The sequence below is a fragment of the Anomaloglossus baeobatrachus genome, chromosome 1 (assembly GCF_048569485.1).
Source record: "Anomaloglossus baeobatrachus isolate aAnoBae1 chromosome 1, aAnoBae1.hap1, whole genome shotgun sequence".
In the NCBI taxonomy this organism is placed as follows: Eukaryota; Metazoa; Chordata; class Amphibia; order Anura; family Aromobatidae; genus Anomaloglossus; species Anomaloglossus baeobatrachus.
The window spans coordinates 212,548,209-212,570,241 of record NC_134353.1 but is presented as its reverse complement, the minus strand read 5'-3'; the positions used below and the strand labels follow the sequence as shown (position 1 = coordinate 212,570,241).

Here is a 22,033-nt window from a genome sequence, read left to right as displayed (position 1 = left end):
TCCAGAAGGTGACGCAGAACCACCTTGTCCTGGTGAAAAATCAGAAAAGGCTCATGGCGAGAGTGCTGCCAGCTCCGAAACCCGTCTGATGGACGTAATTGCCACCAGGAATGTTAACTTCCAGGACAGAAGAGCAAGGGAGACCTCTGGAGACCGTCCAGAATGAGGTTGAGGTCCCATGGTTCCAGCGGCCGTTTGTACGGGGGAACTAGATGGGAAACGCCCTGGAGGAAGGTCTTGGCTTGCGGTTTTTGAGCCAGGCGGCATTGGTAGAAGATTGAGAGCGCTGAGACCTTGCCCTTTAAGGGAACTGAGAGCCAACCCCGCTTGCAAGCCAGACTGTAGAAAGTCGAGAATTCTGGGGATGGCCAGAGGCATAGGCTGGACGTTATTTTTCCTGCACCATGAAAGGAAGATTTTCCACGTACGGTGGTAAGTGCGGGATGAAGCAGGCTTTCGGGCGTTGATCATGGTGGAAATAACCGCAGGGGGGAGAATCCCTCTCTTGTTAATACCCAGGTCTCAATGGCAATGCCGTCAGCTTCAGGGCTCTCGAGTTCTGATGGGAAATGGGCCCTTGGGTCAGCAAGTCTGGGATGTCTGGAAGGCGCCACGGTGCGTCTGTGAGCATTTGTACTAATTCGGCGTACCAGGCGCGCCTGGGCCAGTCTGGTGCTACCAGTATCACCGGGACTCCCTCTGCCTTGATCTTCCTGATTACCCGCGGCAGCAGGGGTAGAGGTGGAAATATGTAAGGCAGGCGGAAGTGGTGCCAGGAGCAGACTAGAGCATCCGCGCCGATGGACTGTGGGTCGCGTGACCTGGCTATGAACGCGGGTACCTTTGCATTCAACCTTGAGGCCATTAGGTCCACGTCTGGTGTGCCCCAGCGAGTGCAGATGTGTAGAAACACATCTGGGTGGAGAGACCATTCTCTGGCGGCCAGGCCTTGGCGACTCAGAAAGTCTGCTGCCCAGTTCTCTACCCCCGGTATGTGTACCGATGATATCACTGATCCCGTCGATTCGGCCCAGCTGAGGATCTTGTGGGCCTCGAGATAAGCCACTTTGCTGCAGGTGCCCCCCTGCCGATTGATATAGGCTACAGCTGTCGCATTGTCCGATTGGACTCGAATCTGACGACCCGCTAGCAGAGGGCAGAACACTCTGAGCACGAGGAAGATCGCGCAGAGTTCCAGGATGTTTATGGGTAGGAAAGACTCCTGGGGCGTCCAACGTCCTTGAGCAGTGTGGTGCCGGTACACTGCTCCCCAGCCTAGGAGGCTGGCGTCCGTGGTCAGGACCAGCCAGTTAACTGGGAGAAAGATCTCCCCTTCAATAGGGATGAGGGTCGAAGCCACCAGCGGAGTGCGTACCTGACTGAAGGCGTCAGGTGAAGATGTCTGTCCAGGGAGAAGGGGCTCTTGTCCCAGGCCGCTAGAAGGGCTAGCTGCAGTGGGCGGAGGTGCAGTTGAGCAAAGGGTACTGCTTCCATAGCCGCCACCATCCTGCCGAGCACTTTCATGCTGAATCGAATGGAGCGAGATGGAGGACGTAGAAGGCAGCGTACCGCTCGTTGAAGAGCGATCGCCTTGTCCTGAGGGAGAAGGATCAAGCCCCGACGGGTGTCCAGGGACATGCCCAGGAAGGTGATGGATTGTGATGGGATCGGGGATGTTTTGTCCAGATTCACTAGCCACCCTAAGAGGGATAGGGTGTCCACAGTGATCTGTACGCTGGTTGAGCAGTCGCGGAAGGAGGGGGCCTTGATGAGGAGGTCGTCCAAGTAAGGGAGAACGACTACTCCCCTGGCGTGAAGGACGCTCATGGCGGCCGCCATGACTTTGGTGAAGACCCTTGGTGCGGTGGCAAGGCCGAAGGGTAGAGCTACGAATTGAAAGTGGGAGTCCTGACATGTGAAGCGGAGGAACTTTTGGTGATCTGGGGCGATGGGTATGTGCAGGTACGCATCCTTGATGTCTATGGATGCGAGGAATTCCTCTTCGACCATGGATGCAATAATGGACCTTAGGGACTCCATTCTGAATCTCCGTACGTGCACATGTTTGTTTAGGTGTTTGAGGTCCAGGATGGGTCGAACTGACCCATCCTTTTTGGGGACCACAAAGAGGTTGGAATAAAAACCCCCGAACTTCTCGTCATCTGGGACAGGTATTATCACTCCTGCTGTTTGGAGTGAGTGGATTGCTGAGAAAAAAACTTCGCGTCGTTTTCGAGTCTTTGGGGGGTTTGAGAGAAAGAACCGATTCTATGTGGTAACCGGAAGACACAAGGTCTCGCACCCATTTGTCGTCTGAGGCGTCAGCCCAGATGTGTTGAAAGAGCCGCAGTCGACCTCTTACAATGAGTGTGTCTTCCGGGGCGCCGAAGGAGTCATGAGGGGGGAAAACGTCGTGGCAGAGTCTCCCTAGTCCTGGACTGTTTCGGTCTAGACTGCCATGACGAAGTGGGTTTCGGGGAGAGCTGAGAAGGTTGGTCCCTGCGTAGTCCGTGGCTGGTGGCGGGGACAGCACGGGATGTCGACCAACCAAATGAGTTCCGAAAGGAGCGGAACGAGGACTGTGGACATCTGGTGAAGGACGTCCTGGATTTCAGCTGGGGGAGGGAGGTACTCTTTCCTCCCGTGGCGTCAGAAATGAGCTTGTCCAGACGTTCGCCAAACAATCGGTCTGGAAAAAAGGGAAGGCCCGTGAGCGACTTCTTGGAGGCAGAGTCCGCTCGCCATTGTCGGAGCCAGAGAGCTCTACGGATGGCTATGGTATTTGAGGCGGAAAACGCTGCGCAGGTAGCAGCGTCCATGGAGGCCTGCATGAGGTACTCCGCCGCAGCGGCAATTTGAGCTGTTACCTCTGTGAAGGTATGAGTGAACTGGGATTCCTCAAGCGAAGTGTTAAGGGATTCTGCCCAGACCGAGATCGCCTTTGCGACCCACACAGAGGCAAAGTAGGGCGAGAGGGAGGAACCCGCAGCCTCAAAGCAGAGCGGGCGAGGTGCTCCACCTGTCTGTCTGTCGGGTCCTTGATGGAGGAACCATCGGGTAAAGACAGGAGCGTCTTTGTGGTAAGGCGGGAGACCGGGGGGGGGGGGGGGGGGGGTCGACCGAGGGCGGATCGGCCCAGCCCTTAGGGGCAGGTGAGGCAAAGGGGTACCGGGACTCCATGAGTTTTCGGTTACCGAAGCGCCTGTCAGGCTTCTCCCTTTGCTTTGTGAGGATATCCTGAAACTCTGGGTGATCAGCGAAAACCTTTTGGGGTTTCCTTGCCCTCTTAAAAGGAGACCGCCTGGTCAGTGGTAGTGGATGGGGGATCCTACACATGCAGAGTTTGGTTGATTGCTGCGATAAGGGAGTCTATTGCAGTTTGATCATCTGGGGAGGCTGAAACCAAGGAATCCTCTTGGTATAAACAGCATTCTCCCTCCTCCAGCTCTTCAGAAGCCGTGGAGCGTGTGGGAGAGCCTGCCCTGTGTGCTCCCGAGGGAGAGCCCGCTGGAGACACCCGGCCATGTGCTCTTTTCCTGATCCCTGCAACCGGCGAAGCATGTGCCCGGGTTACCTCAGAAGGATCCTCCATAGGGGTATCCTCAGTCTGCGTTCCGTCCAGGGACCCAGAATGGTGTGGAGGACGACATTACATAGCCAGCACCAGGTTCTGTGACAGTTTTTTTTATGGATTGGGGCAGAAACTGTGCCCATTCCGATGGGCTGGCGGTTGCGGCGGTGGTGGCAGGGGGGTCTTGGGGGGCTATAGGGGCACAGGACTCACAGAGAGAAGAGGTATGTTTACGTGGTAGCTCAGCGTGGCAGGCAGTGCAGGCTGAATAATAGACTATGTGGGCCTTAGCACTCTTAGTGCCCTTAGAATTCTGCATGTTCCTAATAGGAGTATGCCAGGAGGGGGAGCAATGGTCAGCAGAGCTACAAGTGAAGCAAGCAGCTCACCAGAATCAGCCGATGGCCCTGTCCTCAGGAAAGAGTAAGCTCTATGGAGATCTTCGCACGCTTTCCTGGCGGGGGGGGGGCTTATCGCGGCCCGGGGGGCGGGGCTTAGAGCTAAAAGAGCGCGAAGAAGTCAGTGTGCTCCCCCCCCCCCTGTGGGTAGTAAAAAAAAAAAAAAAAAAAGCGGGAAGGGAGCTTCTGATAGTTTTCCTCCCTCTCCCTCCAGTCAGCACACAGCTTGTCACTGGTGGTTATAAGCCGGCTTTTCTGCTAGAGCAAATAAAACAGAGCAAATAAACAGCGTGAGTAGTGGCTCTGTGCCCTCCCCCTGCCACCGGGAAATTATCTGTGCAGGATTTTCTGCAAACAGGAGTGACTTCCCCCCTCCTCCAGCCAGCAAGCTAGAGAAAAGTTAACACTGTGTGTTCAGGATCCTTGGGGCTCTCCTCCTTGCAATCAGCAAGGGACTTTCTCATAATAAATACTGTAAATGTCCTGGGAGCCTTCCCTGCACCGTCTTTTCTCCCTTTTTCTGGGAAACCAGTCAGGGGGGAATCTCACCTTAAACAGTGCTTCAGTCCAGGCAGGGAAAGTAGCAGAGTCAGCTTGCTGTATCCGGTCACACCGGTGCCATATTCAACTCAGAGCCTGCAAAGAGGGGCTGAGAAATTGGGCTATAGGGGCACAGGCCTCTACCCTGGGCTTTGGAAAAATCGGTGTCTGTGGAACCCGTCCCGTCCACGTTCCCGCCTGTTTGATGGTAGTGAGAGATCGGTCCCAAAAGGAAACCGTCGCCCTCAAAAAAATAAACATTGAAAGGAAGTCCCTCCTACAGACACTAAGCTAAAACTGAGGTTGCCTGGCCCGGCCAGGGGGTGTATACTGCAGAGGAGGAGCTATGCTTTTGCATCTACTTAGTGTCCTCCTATGGATAGGCAGCATAACACTCATGTTCTTGTGTCCCCCAATGAGGCGTCAGAGAAATAAATAAATAAATTTATAATAATATATATATATATATATATATATATATATATATATATATATATATATATATATATATATATTTATATATATATATATATATATATATATATATACATACACACACACACATATGGTGTGTATTATGCATGTATATATATATATATATATATATATATATATATATATATATATATATATATATATATATATATATATATATATATATATATATATATAATGTCTAATGAGCGTGTTTAAGGATCATTGTGAAGGGAAGGGGGAGTCAGCTTCTGAAAGAAAGTCTATATATATGACTTTCTTTCAGGAGCTGACTCCCCCTTCCCTTCACAATGATCCTTCAACACGTTCATTAAATGCTTGAATTCTAACTTTTTTTTTTTTAATAAAAATTGTGATACCAAAACAACTAAAAACACAACATGCCAATACACAAACCTGATTAAAACACTGGATCATTTTCCTATGATAGCTTCCCTTTAATATTTCGAGCATCGTATATTTGCTGACCTTAGGTTCTAGGAGCAGGTTTTTCCAGGCATGGATAAGAGTTTCCACAATCCCTTCACCAAACAAGCCGGCATCTACAGTCTCTGTGACAACCAATGAGACCCTGCACAGAAATAATCACACAGAAAAATTACTAAATATAATCAATCAATCTTCAAGTAGATCACTGCCAACGCATGTCCACCCAAAAGCATGATAATAGCGACCAGCTCAGCCATAGAGTAGTTTGTACCCCCTCCATATAGGTGGAGGACTCTGATGGCACCTGGAGACAGAGGTCATCTGTTCTAGACCAGGAAGCACGAGTTTGCCCAAGAAAGGAAGACAGGAATCAGGTCTATGGAATCCACATTAATGTGTTCTACGTACTTTTCAGGTATATGTTCAGGGATCTGAAGATCATGAGACTTCATGTGAAGAAGCTTGATCTCGTCTTCCATGTGATTAGCAGACACAACCTCACAGGCCAAGTCGAACATGGTCTTGGAGACTTCGCAGGCGTACACATGAGGGGCACCTGCGCTTTTTGCAAACATGCTAGCAAAACAGAACAGGTAGCTTATTATAGAAATGATACATGTTATAATGCAGCTTATTATAGAAATGATACATGTTATAATGTAGCTTATTATAGAAATGATACAGGTTATAATGTAGCTTATTATAGAAATGATACATGTTATAATGCAGCTTATTATAGAAATGATACATGTTATAATGTAGCTTCTTATAGAATGATACATGTTATAATGTAGCTTATTATAGAAATGATACAGGTTATAATGCAGCTTATTATAGAAATGATACATGTTATAATGTAGCTTATTATAGAAATGATACAGGTTATAATGTAGCTTATTATAGAAATGATACATGTTATAATGCAGCTTATTATAGAAATGATACATGTTATAATGCAGCTTATTATAGAAATGATACATGTTATAATGTAGCTTATTATAGAAATGATACATGTTATAATGTAGCTTATTATAGAAATGATACAGGTTATAATGCAGCTTATTATAGAAATGATACATGTTATAATGTAGCTTATTAATAGAAATGATACAGGTTATAATGTAGCTTATTATAGAAATGATACATGTTATAATGTAGCTTATTATAGAAATGATACATGTTATAATGTAGCTTATTATAGAAATGATACAGGTTATAATGCAGCTTATTATAGAAATGATACATGTTATAATGTAGCTTATTATAGAAATGATACATGTTATAATGTGCTTATTATAGAAATAATACATGTTATAATGCAGCTTATTATAGAAATGATACATGTTATAATGTAGCTTATTATAGAAATGATACATGTTATAATGTAGCTTATTATAGAAATGATACAGGTTATAATGCAGCTTATTATAGAAATGATACATGTTATAATGCAGCTTATTATAGAAATGATACATGTTATAATGTAGCTTATTATAGAAATGATACATGTTATAATGTAGGCTTATTATAGAAATGATACATGTTATAATGTAGCTTATTATAGAAATGATACAGGTTATAATGTAGCTTATTATAGAAATGATACAGGTTATAATGTAGCTTATTATAGAAATGATACATGTTATAATGCAGCTTATTATAGAAATGATACATGTTATAATGCAGCTTATTATAGAAATGATACATGTTATAATGCAGCTTATTATAGAAATGATACATGTTATAATGTAGCTTATTATAGAAATGATACATGTTATAATGTAGCTTATTATAGAAATGATACAGGTTATAATGTAGCTTATTATAGAAATGATACATGTTATAATGCAGCTTATTATAGAAATGATACAGGTTATAATGTAGCTTATTATAGAAATGATACATGTTATAATGCAGCTTATTATAGAAATGATACATGTTATAATGTAGCTTATTATAGAAATGATACAGGTTATAAAGTAGCTTAATATAGAAATGATACATGTTATAATGCAGCTTATTATAGAAATGATACATGTTATAATGCAGCTTATTATAGAAATGATACAGGTTATAATGTAGCTTATTATAGAAATGATACAGGTTATAATGTAGCTTATTATAGAAATGATACATGTTATAATGTAGCTTATTATAGGAATGATACATGTTATAATGCATGTGCTAGGCCAGGCACAAAGGCTTCTTAAAATTGGTTTTCCTACAAAGTTATTTGGAATCAATAGACATTGGAATAATGAGAATTTCCATAATTGAATGTATTTAAAAAAAAAAAAAAATTCTGTGCTGAGATCTTATATAAGTTTCCCTGCTATGTACTGTGTAATGGCCGTGTCTGACTATGTGACTGTACAGGGACATGGTCTGATCATACCACAGCTCCTGGGTCGGGAGGACGCAACAAAAAGTATAAAGATAATGCAGCACAGCATGGTATCCAGTGATTGCGCTAAGTTTAGTGCTTTTTGGCAGTCAGTATATGCGGATGCTTCATAAACTAATGGAGCCTCATGTGCTTTAGTTCACCGTGCAGAAGATGAGGAACTGGACTTCTACAGCTGGAAACAGTATAGGTGCCTGATAAAGAAGCGTGAAGGCACCTGGAAACTGTTTATGCCACCGCACTCAGGAGATGTCTGGATAACAAACACTTAATGTGCAATATTGTTTGAAAAGCTGAGAACCTTTAGAATATACCCCATTGGGACATTGTGCAATATAAGAGGGATTTCTCTCCAGGATGCCCGAATACAATGTGTTATACCGAATGATGGGAAAGAAGAGATGTATTATATATTTGCTACATGGATGTTCCTGTTTCATTATCATACGTTGGAAATTGAATACATACATACTTATTGGAAATGAACTTTATTGCCTTTGGAGACTTTTTCTTCTCTATAATTGTTATTGGCGATTTGGTACTGTCAAGGAAACAGAGTGTATAATATACATACATTATACATACATTATATATATATATATATATATATATATATATATATATATATATATATATATATATATATATATATATATATATATATATATATATATATATATATATATATATATATATACACACACACACACACACACACACGTACGTGTGTGTGTATATGTGGGTGTATGTGTAAGAAAAAAAAAAAAAGAAAAAGGTGATCTTCCCCACAGACTAACACAGGTCCAGGGGTTATCCACAAAACAAACCTGTTGCACTTGTACAAGAAAACCTGATACCTGAAACATCCCTAAATCCGTGTCACGCATTTGACTGACCTCAGGATGCCAGTGCCGGTCCCTATATCCAGCACAGTTTTGCAGCCAGCCTGTACCGCGCTTTCAATTGCTTTCTGATACATCCGATTCCTCCGGACATCATTGAGCATCACAAAATGCCAACGTTCCACAAGCCAATTTGCTACACGAAAAAAATTTTCTTTGGCATCAGCCGAGTTTGGGTTCAACTTCACAGCCTTGTAAAAATAAGCGGCGGCTTCATCTCGAAATCCCAATCTAAATCCGACATAGAAAGGAAAGCATGGTGGAGTCAACCGCTGCGACACTTCCTATTACAAACCTCGGCTTCCCATGATGGAGGGACTCTCACCTGAACAGCTGCCTCGCCCATACTGTTACAGATCACGTCATCCTTCGGAAACAGTTCCAGAGCTTGTTCATAACAGTTGAACATGTCTTGATTAACGGTTTAAAGCATAAAGCTCTTCTGCCCATTTGAAAAGGGCATACTGGAAAGTCTCCTAGAAGAGACAGGAGGGAACACACGAAGCATGTGGATCAGACACCAGGCAGCGTAAGGGGAGGTGGTCACACACCAAGCCCAGAATATACCAGCACTATTAGGACATATTCACACTAGACAGTGACGACCTGGTGATATAGGGCACAGGGCTTCACCATCCTCATCTAGAGGCATCTTTCAATGTCTTTAGGATACATTGGTATCCACTAGTATTGGGACCGTAAGTGTTTGTATTTCATTTATTACTTTCTATTAGGCAACAACAGATCGGTTTTGTTCCAATAGAAAATAACAGCAATGAAAGCAAATACAGATATAAAAACTGATCACACTTCGGAATTGAACATATCCATGTGCTCAGTGCAGAAACATTATATTAGGTAAATGTAATAACTCTCCTTAGTGTGAATATAATTGTATGGATTAGTATGGTGAATGTCTTAAGGGTGCTTTACACGCTGCAACATCGTTACCGATATATCGTCGGGGTCACGTCGTTAGTGACGCACATCTGGCGCCGGTAGCGACATCGCAGCGTGACACCAAGGAGCGACGATCAACGATCGCAAAATTGTTCAAAAACGTGATCGTTGACACGTCGCTCCTTTCCTTAATATCACTGCTGCCACAGGTATGATGTTGTTCGTCGTTCCTGCGGCATCACACATCGCTATGTGTGACACTGCAGGAACGACAAACATCTCCTTACCTGCGTCCACCGGCAATGTGGAAGGAAGGAAGTGGGCGGGATTTTACGTCCTGCTCATCTCCGCCCCTCCGCTTCTATTGGCCGGCCGCTTAGTGACGCCGCTATAACGCCGAACACACCTCCCCCTTGAGGGATGGATTGTTCAGCAGTCACAGTGACGTCGCTTACAAGGTATGTGCGTGCGACGTTGCCGTAGTGATAATGTTCGCTACTGCAGCAAGCACCAAATGTCGCACGAACGACGGGGGCGGGTGCTATCGCTAGCGATGTCGCAGAGTGTAAAGCACCCTTTAGAGTCATTGAATGTTCAAGTTAGAAGGGACCTCCAGGGTCATAGTGTCAAACCCCCTGCTCAAAAGTCTTATGATCCAATATGATAAGTCAGAAATAAAACAGCACTGGTGATGGAAATACCTGTAGATTACATGTAACATACTGTAGTATGTCATTTTCATGATGCAAATATTGAAAATGTATTATTAAAAAGGGAATCTGTCAGCAGGTTTTTCCTACCTCATCTGAGAGCAGCATTATGTAGGCAGAGAGATCCTGAATTCAACGATGTATCACTTAGGTTACTGGCTGCAGCTGTTCTAACACAATCAGAATTTTTAGATTCAGTTGTGTAGCAGAGAAGAGAGCTGTCACTGCCAATAGAGATTGTACATTGACAGTGAGGTGTCAATCAGAGGAGGGGACCTGTCAGACTGCTGTGCAGGTGACATTGTAGTCCAGCAATGATAAGTCCTGCTGCTTAAAACAAACAAAAAATAAACAACAGATTGGACCTTGACAAGACAGGCAGCCCTGAATTCTGTGTGTTAACCCCTACAGCAAGCTGGCTTCACATTACATAGCAAATACCTGCTGACAGACTCCCTTTAATGAGAAAGGGTGGCGCTTCTGCGATTGGATGGGGGGCTGCTGTGCCTAGTAGTCCTGCCAATAGTAGAGAGGTGCTTACACTTATAGAGGCCCTTACACAATATATATTTTTTTTTATTTTAAACTGTATCTATAGGTAAAAAGGAGCACTATACTTTTTTCTCCACAGCTATGCAGAGCTATAGGCTTTTGACGTTCATATATACATTTTTCCTTGAACTGAGGGGTCAGTAACAGAGATTCTTCTCTACGAGATTTTGCTTTTCCTTCTATTTGACATTGCCCAATTATAATAAGGAAGCATCAAGAAAGAAGTAAAGGTCCCAGAGAAGATCAGAGCCGGCTGTATCAGTGTGATGGGTCTGACCTGATCACACTGGGATCTCCTCACTCCCTGGGCTTACAGTGGATCCCCCGGTGTGTGGGATGCAGAGCGCAGCATGTAGTGACAGATCTCCTGGCGATTGTAATGACAGTAAACGCAGGGAGCGAGGAGACCTCAGTGTCATAGGGGCAGACACATCACACTGAAGAAGCCGGTCCTGATCTCCTCAAGGGGGGATGGGAGAAAGGTAGGATCAGCCCCTCTTATCAATGAGGTTCAAGTCCACACTAAAGTGGGGGTCACTTGCTGATTGCTAGGGGGTCTCACCGGTCAGAGCTTTAGACTCATGAAGATGGAGCTCTGCGGCCCCGTCCTGAATGAAGCTGCACAGCCCCTTTCTCAATGTTTTAAGACCCCAATCACGTGATCACTCAGGTCCCAGTGGTCGGACCCCCCGGGATCAGCAAGTGAGAGGTTAATAACCCCACCAAATTAATGTCAATACATGAAGACACCCCCCATAGGACCCGTGCTCTGGCTGCGCCTGCAGACCTGTCCTGGACATGTGACCATTATACAGGGCTGGCGGTTACCTTAAAGTCTTCCCTGAGCTCAGGAGCCAGGCTGAGCACCAGCAGGAAGTGGGCATAGGCGGTGCCATAGTCCCGCTCCCGCAGGCACAGCTCAGCGCTGCGCACAGACCGGCAGATCAGCTCCCTCCTGCTGGCAGCCTGTCCAGCCTTACGCCCTTTGCGATGCTTTCTTCTGCCAGCTCCGTTCACTTCTGCCATGATGATGCCCAGTCAGTCAACACCCAGCGTGTGCCGCCATGTACGCGGAGATGAGCACAGACGAGCCCGTGGAACGCTACACCCACTGTAATGTGAAGCATCAGCTGGAACGCAAGAACCAGCCGCCCGAATATGACGTAACGATCGCTGATTGGATAAAACATGAAGGACGCGAGAGCAGCATGAAAGCCTCGCGGTCGCTACTTCAGTATCACACAGCGCATAGTGATGACGTGCCCGTCTCGCAGGCTGGAGGTCCGGGCTGCTGCGTGTGCAGGAGCTTCATTGTGGCAAACCGGACTGTACAACAACACAAAGGAAACGATGTGTGTGGCTTTATTTTACTATCAGCTGCGTTCACATACTGCAGTCACTATTTTTGCTGCACTGTGGCTGCAACATTTGAATTAATGACACTTTTGTCAGTTTTTTTTTGTAAAGAAGCCCTCTCAATATTTTTTTAGTAGGTATAATTTGGTAAATGAGTGAGCTACATAGAAACACATACAAGACGACCATTTGTGTGGTAAAAAAAAAGCTAAAGGGGAAATACATGGTAACACTTAGTGATGAGCGATCACTACCATGTCACTGCTGGGTACTCGACACGAGCAGGTCGGACGCTGCGATCGGCTGGACCCGCGTACCAAGTATTATGGAAGTCAGTGGGGAAACTCGAGCATTTTTCCACAAGAGAAGCGCCCGAGTTTCCCATTGACTTCCATCATACTCTGTACACAAGTCCAGCCGATAGCAGCGTCCGACCTGCTCGTTTTGAGTACCCAGCACAGTGGCATGGTAGTGCTCGCTCATTATTAGTAACTAGAAGGTGGCCCGATTCTACGCATCGGGTATTCTAGAATTTACGTATTGTGTAGTTCATGTATGATTTTTGTTATAGATATAGATATATATATAGATGTTGTGTGTAGTTACCAAGTGTTTGTGTAGGGCGCTGTACATGTTCTGGGTGTTGTCTGGGTGTGGCGGGGGTGAGAGCGGTGTTGTATGTGTGTTGCGTTGTTTGTGGAGCGCTGTGTGTCTGTCGCGTTGTGTGTGTGTTGCGCGGTTTGTGTGGGTGTGGTGTGTTTTGGGGGTAGGTATGTTTTGTGCAATGTGTGTGTTGTGCGGTATGTGCGTATATTTATGTATGCCGCGGTGTTTGTGTGTTGGGTGTTGTGTGTGTGCAGCGTTGTCTGTGTGTGTGGGTGTCTGTGTATGGCGGTGTTTGTGGTTCCCTGTGTGTGTGTGTTGGGGGGAGGTGTGCACCTCCCATCGTGCTCCATCCCCCATGCTGCACACCCCCCATCATGCCCCATCCCCTATGCTGCGCATTCCCCATCGTGCTCCATCCCCCATGCTGCACACCCCCCATCGTGCTCCATCCCCCATGCTGCGCACTCCCCATCGTGCTCCATCCTCCATGCTGCGCACTCCCCATCGTGCTCCATCCTCCATGCTGCGCACTCCTCATCATGCTCCATCCCCCATGCTGCGCACCCCCCATCGTGCTACATCCCCCATGCTGCGCACCCCCCCCATGCTGCGCACTCCCCATCGTGCTACATCCCCCATGCTGCACACTCCCCATCGTGCTACATCCCCCATGCTGTGCACCCCCCATCGTGCTACATCCCTCATCGTGCTACATCCCCCATGCTGCGCACTCCCCATCGTGCTACATCCCCCATGCTGCGCACCCGCCATCGTGCTCCATCCGCCATGCTGCGCACTCCCCATCGTGCTCCATCCGCCATGCTGCGCACTCCCCATCGTGCTACATCCCCCATGCTGCGCACTCCCCATCGTGCTACATCCCCCATGCTGCGCACTCCCCATCGTGCTACATCCCCCATGCTGCGCACTCCCCATCGTGCTACATCCCCCATGCTGCGCACCCCCCATCGTGCTACATCCCCCATCGTGCTACATCCCCCATCGTGCTACATCCCCCATGCTGCGCACTCCCCATCGTGTTACATCCCCCATGCTGCGCACTCCCCATCGTGCTACATCCCCCATGCTGCGCACCTCCCATCGTGCTACATCCCCCATGCTGCGCACCTCCCCATCGTGCTACATCCCCCATGCTGCACACTCCCCATCGTGCTACATCCCCCATGCTGCGCACTCCCCATCGTGCTACATCCCCCATGCTGCGCACTCCCCATCGTGCTACATCCCCCATGCTGCGCACCTCCCATCGTGCTACATCCCCCATGCTGCGCACCTCCCCATCGTGCTACATCCCCCATGCTGCACACTCCCCATCGTGCTACATCCCCCATGCTGCGCACTCCCCATCGTGCTACATCCCCCATGCTGCGCACTCCCCATCGTGCTACATCCCCCATGCTGCGCACTCCCCATCGTGCTACATCCCCCATGCTGCGCACTCCCCATCGTGCTACATCCCCCATGCTGCGCACCCCCCATCGTGCTCCATCCCCCATGCTGCGCACCTCCTCATCGTGCTCCATCCCCCATGCTGCACACTCCCCATCGTGCTCCATCCCCCATGCTGCGCACTCCCCATCGTGCTACATCCCCCATGCTGCACACTCCCCATCGTGCTACATCCCCCATGCTGCGCACTCCCCATCGTGCTACATCCCCCATGCTGCGCACTCCCCATCGTGCTACATCCCCCATGCTGCGCACTCCCCATCGTGCTACATCTCCCATGCTGCGCACCCCCCATCGTGCTCCATCCCCCATGCTGCGCACCCCCCATCGTGCTACATCCCCCATGCTGCGCACTCCCCATCGTGCTACATCCCCCATGCTGCGCACTCCCCATCGTGCTACATACCCCATGCTGCGCACCCCATCGTGCTACATCCCCCATGCTGCGCACCCCCCATCGTGCTACATCCCCCATGCTATAATAGTTCTCCTATTATACTCAGAGAGGAGTATAATAGGAGGACTGTAATAGGAGGAGTAGTCCTGGGGGGAGAGGAGTATAATGCCGGCTCCCTGCACATGTGTACCGGGAGCCGGTGTACACTGGTAACTATGATACACATCGGGTAACTAAGGGACTTTAGTTACCCGATGTGTATAATGGTTACCAGCGTTCACTGCCTCCGTCAAGATCCCAGCATCGCAAGGTTATGTCTGGCGCTGCTGGGATCCTGACGGAGCCAATGTAGAAGCAAGCGATATCCCAGGATGTTGTGAGTGTGTGGATGTGATGTGTGAGGTGTGTGTGAGAGTGAGTGTGATCTGATGTGTGTGTGTGTACTCACCTGGGAGTCGGAGCTCCGTGTCAGTTGGGCCAGAGCAAGCGTGCATTGCGTGAGGGGGCGGGGCCTGCAGAGAGCCGGGGCGAGAGGCCAATCCGTGTGGGGGGGCGGGACCATGGCGAGCCCAGCGGCCAATCAGCTTTGTGTCACCGTAAGGACACAATTTTGGAGCACGACAGACAGACAGAATAAGGCAATTATATATATAGACTAGAAGGTGGCCCGATTCTACGCATCGGGTATTCTAGAATTTACGTATTGTGTAGTTCATGTATGATTTTTGTTATAGATATAGATATATATATAGATGTTGTTGTGTGTAGTTACCAAGTGTTTGTGTATCGCGCTGTACATGTTCTGGGTGTTGTCTGGGTGTGGCGGGGGGTGAGAGCGGTGTTGTATGTGTGTTGCGTTGTTTGTGGAGCGCTGTGTGTCTGTCGCGTTGTGTGTGTGTGTTGCGCGGTTTGTGTGGGTGTGGTGTGTTTTGGGGGAGGTATGTTTTGTGCAATGTGTGTGTTGTGCGGTATGTGCGTATATTTATGTATGCCGCGGTGTTTGTGTGTTTGGTGTTGTGTGTGTGCAGCGTTGTCTGTGTGTGTGGGTGTCTGTGTATGGCGGTGTTTGTGGTTCCCTGTGTGTGTGTGTGTCTGTGTGTGTGTTGGGGGGAGGTGTGCACCTCCCATCGTGCTCCATCCCCCATGCTGCACACCCCCCATCATGCCCCATCCCCTATGCTGCGCATTCCCCATCATGCTCCATCCCCCATGCTGCACACCCCCCATCGTGCTCCATCCCCCATGCTGCGCACTCCCCATCGTGCTCCATCCTCCATGCTGCGCACTCCCCATCATGCTCCATCCCCCATGCTGCGCACCCCCCATCGTGCTACATCCCCCATGCTGCGCACTCCCCATCGTGCTACATCCCCCATGCTGCGCACTCCCCATCGTGCTACATCCCCCATGCTGCGCACTCCCCATCGTGCTACATCCCCCATGCTGTGCACCCCCCATCGTGCTACATCCCTCATCGTGCTACATCCCCCATCGTGCTACATCCCCCATGCTGCGCACTCCCCATCGTGCTACATCCCCCATGCTGCGCACCCGCCATCGTGCTCCATCCGCCATGCTGCGCACTCCCCATCGTGCTACATCCGCCATGCTGCGCACTCCCCATCGTGCTACATCCCCCATGCTGCGCACTCCCCATCGTGCTACATCCCCCATGCTGCGCACTCCCCATCGTGCTACATCCCCCATGCTGCGCACTCCCCATCGTGCTACATCCCCCATGCTGCGCACTCCCCATCGTGCTACATCCCCCATGCTGCGCACCCCCCATCGTGCTACATCCCCCATCGTGCTACATCCCCCATCGTGCTCCATCCGCCATGCTGCGCACTCCCCATCGTGTTACATCCCCCATGCTGCGCACTCCCCATCGTACTACATCCCCCATGCTGCGCACCTCCCCATCGTGCTACATCCCCCATACTGCGCACTCCCCATCGTGCTACATCCCCCATGCTGCACACTCCCCATCGTGCTACATCCCCCATGCTGCGCACTCCCCATCGTGCTACATCCCCCATGCTGCGCACTCCCCATCGTGCTACATCCCCCATGCTGCGCACTCCCCATCGTGCTACATCCCCCATGCTGCGCACTCCCCATCGTGCTACATCCCCCATGCTACGCACCCCCCATCGTGCTCCATCCCCCATGCTGCGCACCTCCTCATCGTGCTCCATCCCCCATGCTGCACACTCCCCATCGTGCTCCATCCCCCATGCTGCGCACTCCCCATCGTGCTACATCCCCCATGCTGCACACTCCCCATCGTGCTACATCCCCCATGCTGCGCACTCCCCATCGTGCTACATCCCCCATGCTGCGCACTCCCCATCGTGCTACATCCCCCATGCTGCGCACTCCCCATCGTGCTACATCCCCCATGCTGCGCACCCCCCATCGTGCTCCATCCCCCATGCTGCGCACCCCCCATCGTGCTCCATCCCCCATGCTGCGCACCCCCCATCGTGCTACATCCCCCATGCTGCGCACTCCCCATCGTGCTACATCCCCCATGCTGCGCACTCCCCATCGTGCTACATCCCCCATGCTGCGCACCCCATCGTGCTACATCCCCCATGCTGCGCACCCCCCATCGTGCTACATCCCCCATGCTATAATAGTTCTCCTATTATACTCAGAGAGGAGTATAATAGGAGGACTGTAATAGGAGGAGTAGTCCTGGGGGGAGAGGAGTATAATGCCGGCTCCCTGCACATGTGTACCGGGAGCCGGTGTACACTGGTAACTATGATACACATCGGGTAACTAAGGGACTTTAGTTACCCGATGTGTATAATGGTTACCAGCGTTCACTGCCTCCGTCAAGATCCCAGCATCGCAAGGTTATGTCTGGCGCTGCTGGGATCCTGACGGAGCTAATGTAGAAGCAAGCGATATCCCAGGATGTTGTGAGTGTGTGGATGTGATGTGTGAGGTGTGTGTGAGAGTGAGTGTGATCTGATGTGTGTGTGTGTACTCACCTGGGAGTCGGAGCTCCGTGTCAGTTGGGCCAGAGCAAGCGTGCATTGCGTGAGGGGGGCGGGGCCTGCAGAGAGCCGGGGCGAGAGGCCAATCCGTGTGGGGGGGCGGGACCATGGCGAGCCCAGCGGCCAATCAGCTTTGTGTCACCGTAAGGACACAATTTTGGAGCACGACAGACAGACAGAATAAGGCAATTATATATATAGACTAGAAGGTGGCCCGATTCTACGCATCGGGTATTCTAGAATTTACGTATTGTGTAGTTCATGTATGATTTTTGTTATAGATATAGATATATATATAGATGTTGTGTGTAGTTACCAAGTGTTTGTGTAGGGCGCTGTACATGTTCTGGGTGTTGTCTGGGTGTGGCGGGGGTGAGAGCGGTGTTGTATGTGTGTTGCGTTGTTTGTGGAGCGCTGTGTGTCTGTCCCGTTGTGTGTGTGTGTGTTGCGCGGTTTGTGTGGGTGTGGTGTGTTTTGGGGGTAGGTATGTTTTGTGCAATGTGTGTGTTGTGCGGTATGTGCGTATATTTATGTATGCCGCGGTGTTTGTGTGTTGGGTGTTGTGTGTGTGCAGCGTTGTCTGTGTGTGTGGGTGTCTGTGTATGGCGGTGTTTGTGGTTCCCTGTGTGTGTGTGTTGGGGGGAGGTGTGCACCTCCCATCGTGCTCCATCCCCCATGCTGCACACCCCCCATCATGCCCCATCCCCTATGCTGCGCATTCCCCATCGTGCTCCATCCCCCATGCTGCACACCCCCCATCGTGCTCCATCCCCCATGCTGCGCACTCCCCATCGTGCTCCATCCTCCATGCTGCGCACTCCCCATCGTGCTCCATCCTCCATGCTGCGCACTCCTCATCATGCTCCATCCCCCATGCTGCGCACCCCCCATCGTGCTACATCCCCCATGCTGCGCACCCCCCCCATGCTGCGCACTCCCCATCGTGCTACATCCCCCATGCTGCACACTCCCCATCGTGCTACATCCCCCATGCTGTGCACCCCCCATCGTGCTACATCCCTCATCGTGCTACATCCCCCATGCTGCGCACTCCCCATCGTGCTACATCCCCCATGCTGCGCACCCGCCATCGTGCTCCATCCGCCATGCTGCGCACTCCCCATCGTGCTCCATCCGCCATGCTGCGCACTCCCCATCGTGCTACATCCCCCATGCTGCGCACTCCCCATCGTGCTACATCCCCCATGCTGCGCACTCCCCATCGTGCTACATCCCCCATGCTGCGCACTCCCCATCGTGCTACATCCCCCATGCTGCGCACCCCCCATCGTGCTACATCCCCCATCGTGCTACATCCCCCATCGTGCTACATCCCCCATGCTGCGCACTCCCCATCGTGTTACATCCCCCATGCTGCGCACTCCCCATCGTGCTACATCCCCCATGCTGCGCACCTCCCATCGTGCTACATCCCCCATGCTGCGCACCTCCCCATCGTGCTACATCCCCCATGCTGCACACTCCCCATCGTGCTACATCCCCCATGCTGCGCACTCCCCATCGTGCTACATCCCCCATGCTGCGCACTCCCCATCGTGCTACATCCCCCATGCTGCGCACTCCCCATCGTGCTACATCCCCCATGCTGCGCACTCCCCATCGTGCTACATCCCCCATGCTACGCACCCCCCATCGTGCTCCATCCCCCATGCTGCGCACCTCCTCATCGTGCTCCATCCCCCATGCTGCACACTCCCCATCGTGCTCCATCCCCCATGCTGCGCACTCCCCATCGTGCTACATCCCCCATGCTGCGCACTCCCCATCGTGCTACATCCCCCATGCTGCGCACTCCCCATCGTGCTACATCCCCCATGCTGCGCACTCCCCATCGTGCTACATCTCCCATGCTGCGCACCCCCCATCGTGCTCCATCCCCCATGCTGCGCACCCCCCATCGTGCTACATCCCCCATGCTGCGCACTCCCCATCGTGCTACATCCCCCATGCTGCGCACTCCCCATCGTGCTACATACCCCATGCTGCGCACCCCATCGTGCTACATCCCCCATGCTGCGCACCCCCCATCGTGCTACATCCCCCATGCTATAATAGTTCTCCTATTATACTCAGAGAGGAGTATAATAGGAGGACTGTAATAGGAGGAGTAGTCCTGGGGGGAGAGGAGTATAATGCCGGCTCCCTGCACATGTGTACCGGGAGCCGGTGTACACTGGTAACTATGATACACATCGGGTAACTAAGGGACTTTAGTTACCCGATGTGTATAATGGTTACCAGCGTTCACTGCCTCCGTCAAGATCCCAGCATCGCAAGGTTATGTCTGGCGCTGCTGGGATCCTGACGGAGCCAATGTAGAAGCAAGCGATATCCCAGGATGTTGTGAGTGTGTGGATGTGATGTGTGAGGTGTGTGTGAGAGTGAGTGTGATCTGATGTGTGTGTGTGTACTCACCTGGGAGTCGGAGCTCCGTGTCAGTTGGGCCAGAGCAAGCGTGCATTGCGTGAGGGGGCGGGGCCTGCAGAGAGCCGGGGCGAGAGGCCAATCCGTGTGGGGGGGCGGGACCATGGCGAGCCCAGCGGCCAATCAGCTTTGTGTCACCGTAAGGACACAATTTTGGAGCACGACAGACAGACAGAATAAGGCAATTATATATATAGACTAGAAGGTGGCCCGATTCTACGCATCGGGTATTCTAGAATTTACGTATTGTGTAGTTCATGTATGATTTTTGTTATAGATATAGATATATATATAGATGTTGTTGTGTGTAGTTACCAAGTGTTTGTGTATCGCGCTGTACATGTTCTGGGTGTTGTCTGGGTGTGGCGGGGGGTGAGAGCGGTGTTGTATGTATGTTGCGTTGTTTGTGGAGCGCTGTGTGTCTGTCGCGTTGTGTGTGTGTGTTGCGCGGTTTGTGTGGGTGTGGTGTGTTTTGGGGGAGGTATGTTTTGTGCAATGTGTGTGTTGTGCGGTATGTGCGTATATTTATGTATGCCGCGGTGTTTGTGTGTTGGGTGTTGTGTGTGTGCAGCGTTGTCTGTGTGTGTGGGTGTCTGTGTATGGCGGTGTTTGTGGTTCCCTGTGTGTGTGTGTGTCTGTGTGTGTGTTGGGGGGAGGTGTGCACCTCCCATCGTGCTCCATCCCCCATGCTGCACACCCCCCATCATGCCCCATCCCCTATGCTGCGCATTCCCCATCATGCTCCATCCCCCATGCTGCACACCCCCCATCGTGCTCCATCCCCCATGCTGCGCACTCCCCATCGTGCTCCATCCTCCATGCTGCGCACTCCCCATCATGCTCCATCCCCCATGCTGCGCACCCCCCATCGTGCTACATCCCCCATGCTGCGCACTCCCCATCGTGCTACATCCCCCATGCTGCGCACTCCCCATCGTGCTACATCCCCCATGCTGCGCACTCCCCATCGTGCTACATCCCCCATGCTGTGCACCCCTCATCGTGCTACATCCCTCATCGTGCTACATCCCCCATCGTGCTACATCCCCCATGCTGCGCACTCCCCATCGTGCTACATCCCCCATGCTGCGCACCCGCCATCGTGCTCCATCCGCCATGCTGCGCACTCCCCATCGTGCTACATCCCCCATGCTGCGCACTCCCCATCGTGCTACATCCCCCATGCTGCGCACTCCCCATCGTGCTACATCCCCCATGCTGCGCACTCCCCATCGTGCTACATCCCCCATGCTGCGCACCCCCCATCGTGCTACATCCCCCATGCTGCGCACCCCCCATCGTGCTACATCCCCCATCGTGCTACATCCCCCATCGTGCTCCATCCGCCATGCTGCGCACTCCCCATCGTGCTCCATCCCCCATGCTGCGCACTCCCCATCGTGCTACATCCCCCATGCTGCACACTCCCCATCGTGCTACATCCCCCATGCTGCGCACTCCCCATCGTGCTACATCCCCCATGCTGCGCACTCCCCATCGTGCTACATCCCCCATGCTGCGCACTCCCCATCGTGCTCCATCCCCCATGCTGCGCACCCCCCATCGTGCTCCATCCCCCATGCTGCGCACCCCCCATCGTGCTACATCCCCCATGCTGCGCACTCCCCATCGTGCTACATCCCCCATGCTGCGCACTCCCCATCGTGCTACATCCCCCATGCTGCGCACCCCCCATCGTGCTACATCCCCCATGCTATAATAGTTCTCCTATTATACTCAGAGAGGAGTATAATAGGAGGACTGTAATAGGAGGAGTAGTCCTGGGGGGAGAGGAGTATAATGCCGGCTCCCTGCACATGTGTACCGGGAGCCGGTGTACACTGGTAACT

The 22,033-nt window shown here is 50.9% G+C and overlaps 1 protein-coding gene across 2 annotated transcripts in view; it reads right to left on the bottom strand.

The window, feature by feature from the left end:
* Positions 1 to 8,923, bottom strand: part of PRMT9 (protein arginine methyltransferase 9) — a 56,502-nt gene extending 47,579 nt beyond the window's left edge. For both annotated transcript variants that reach the window (XM_075348035.1, XM_075348028.1), the window contains exons 1-3: positions 8,734 to 8,923; positions 5,842 to 6,009; positions 5,473 to 5,575 (exon numbers count right to left, since the gene is read on the bottom strand). In XM_075348035.1, coding sequence (XP_075204150.1) covers positions 5,473 to 5,575; positions 5,842 to 6,009; positions 8,734 to 8,843 — 381 coding nt within the window. In that variant the 5' untranslated portion in view covers positions 8,844 to 8,923. The remainder of the gene's footprint in view (positions 1 to 5,472; positions 5,576 to 5,841; positions 6,010 to 8,733) is intronic.
* Between the last annotated feature and the right edge of the window lie 13,110 nt (positions 8,924 to 22,033).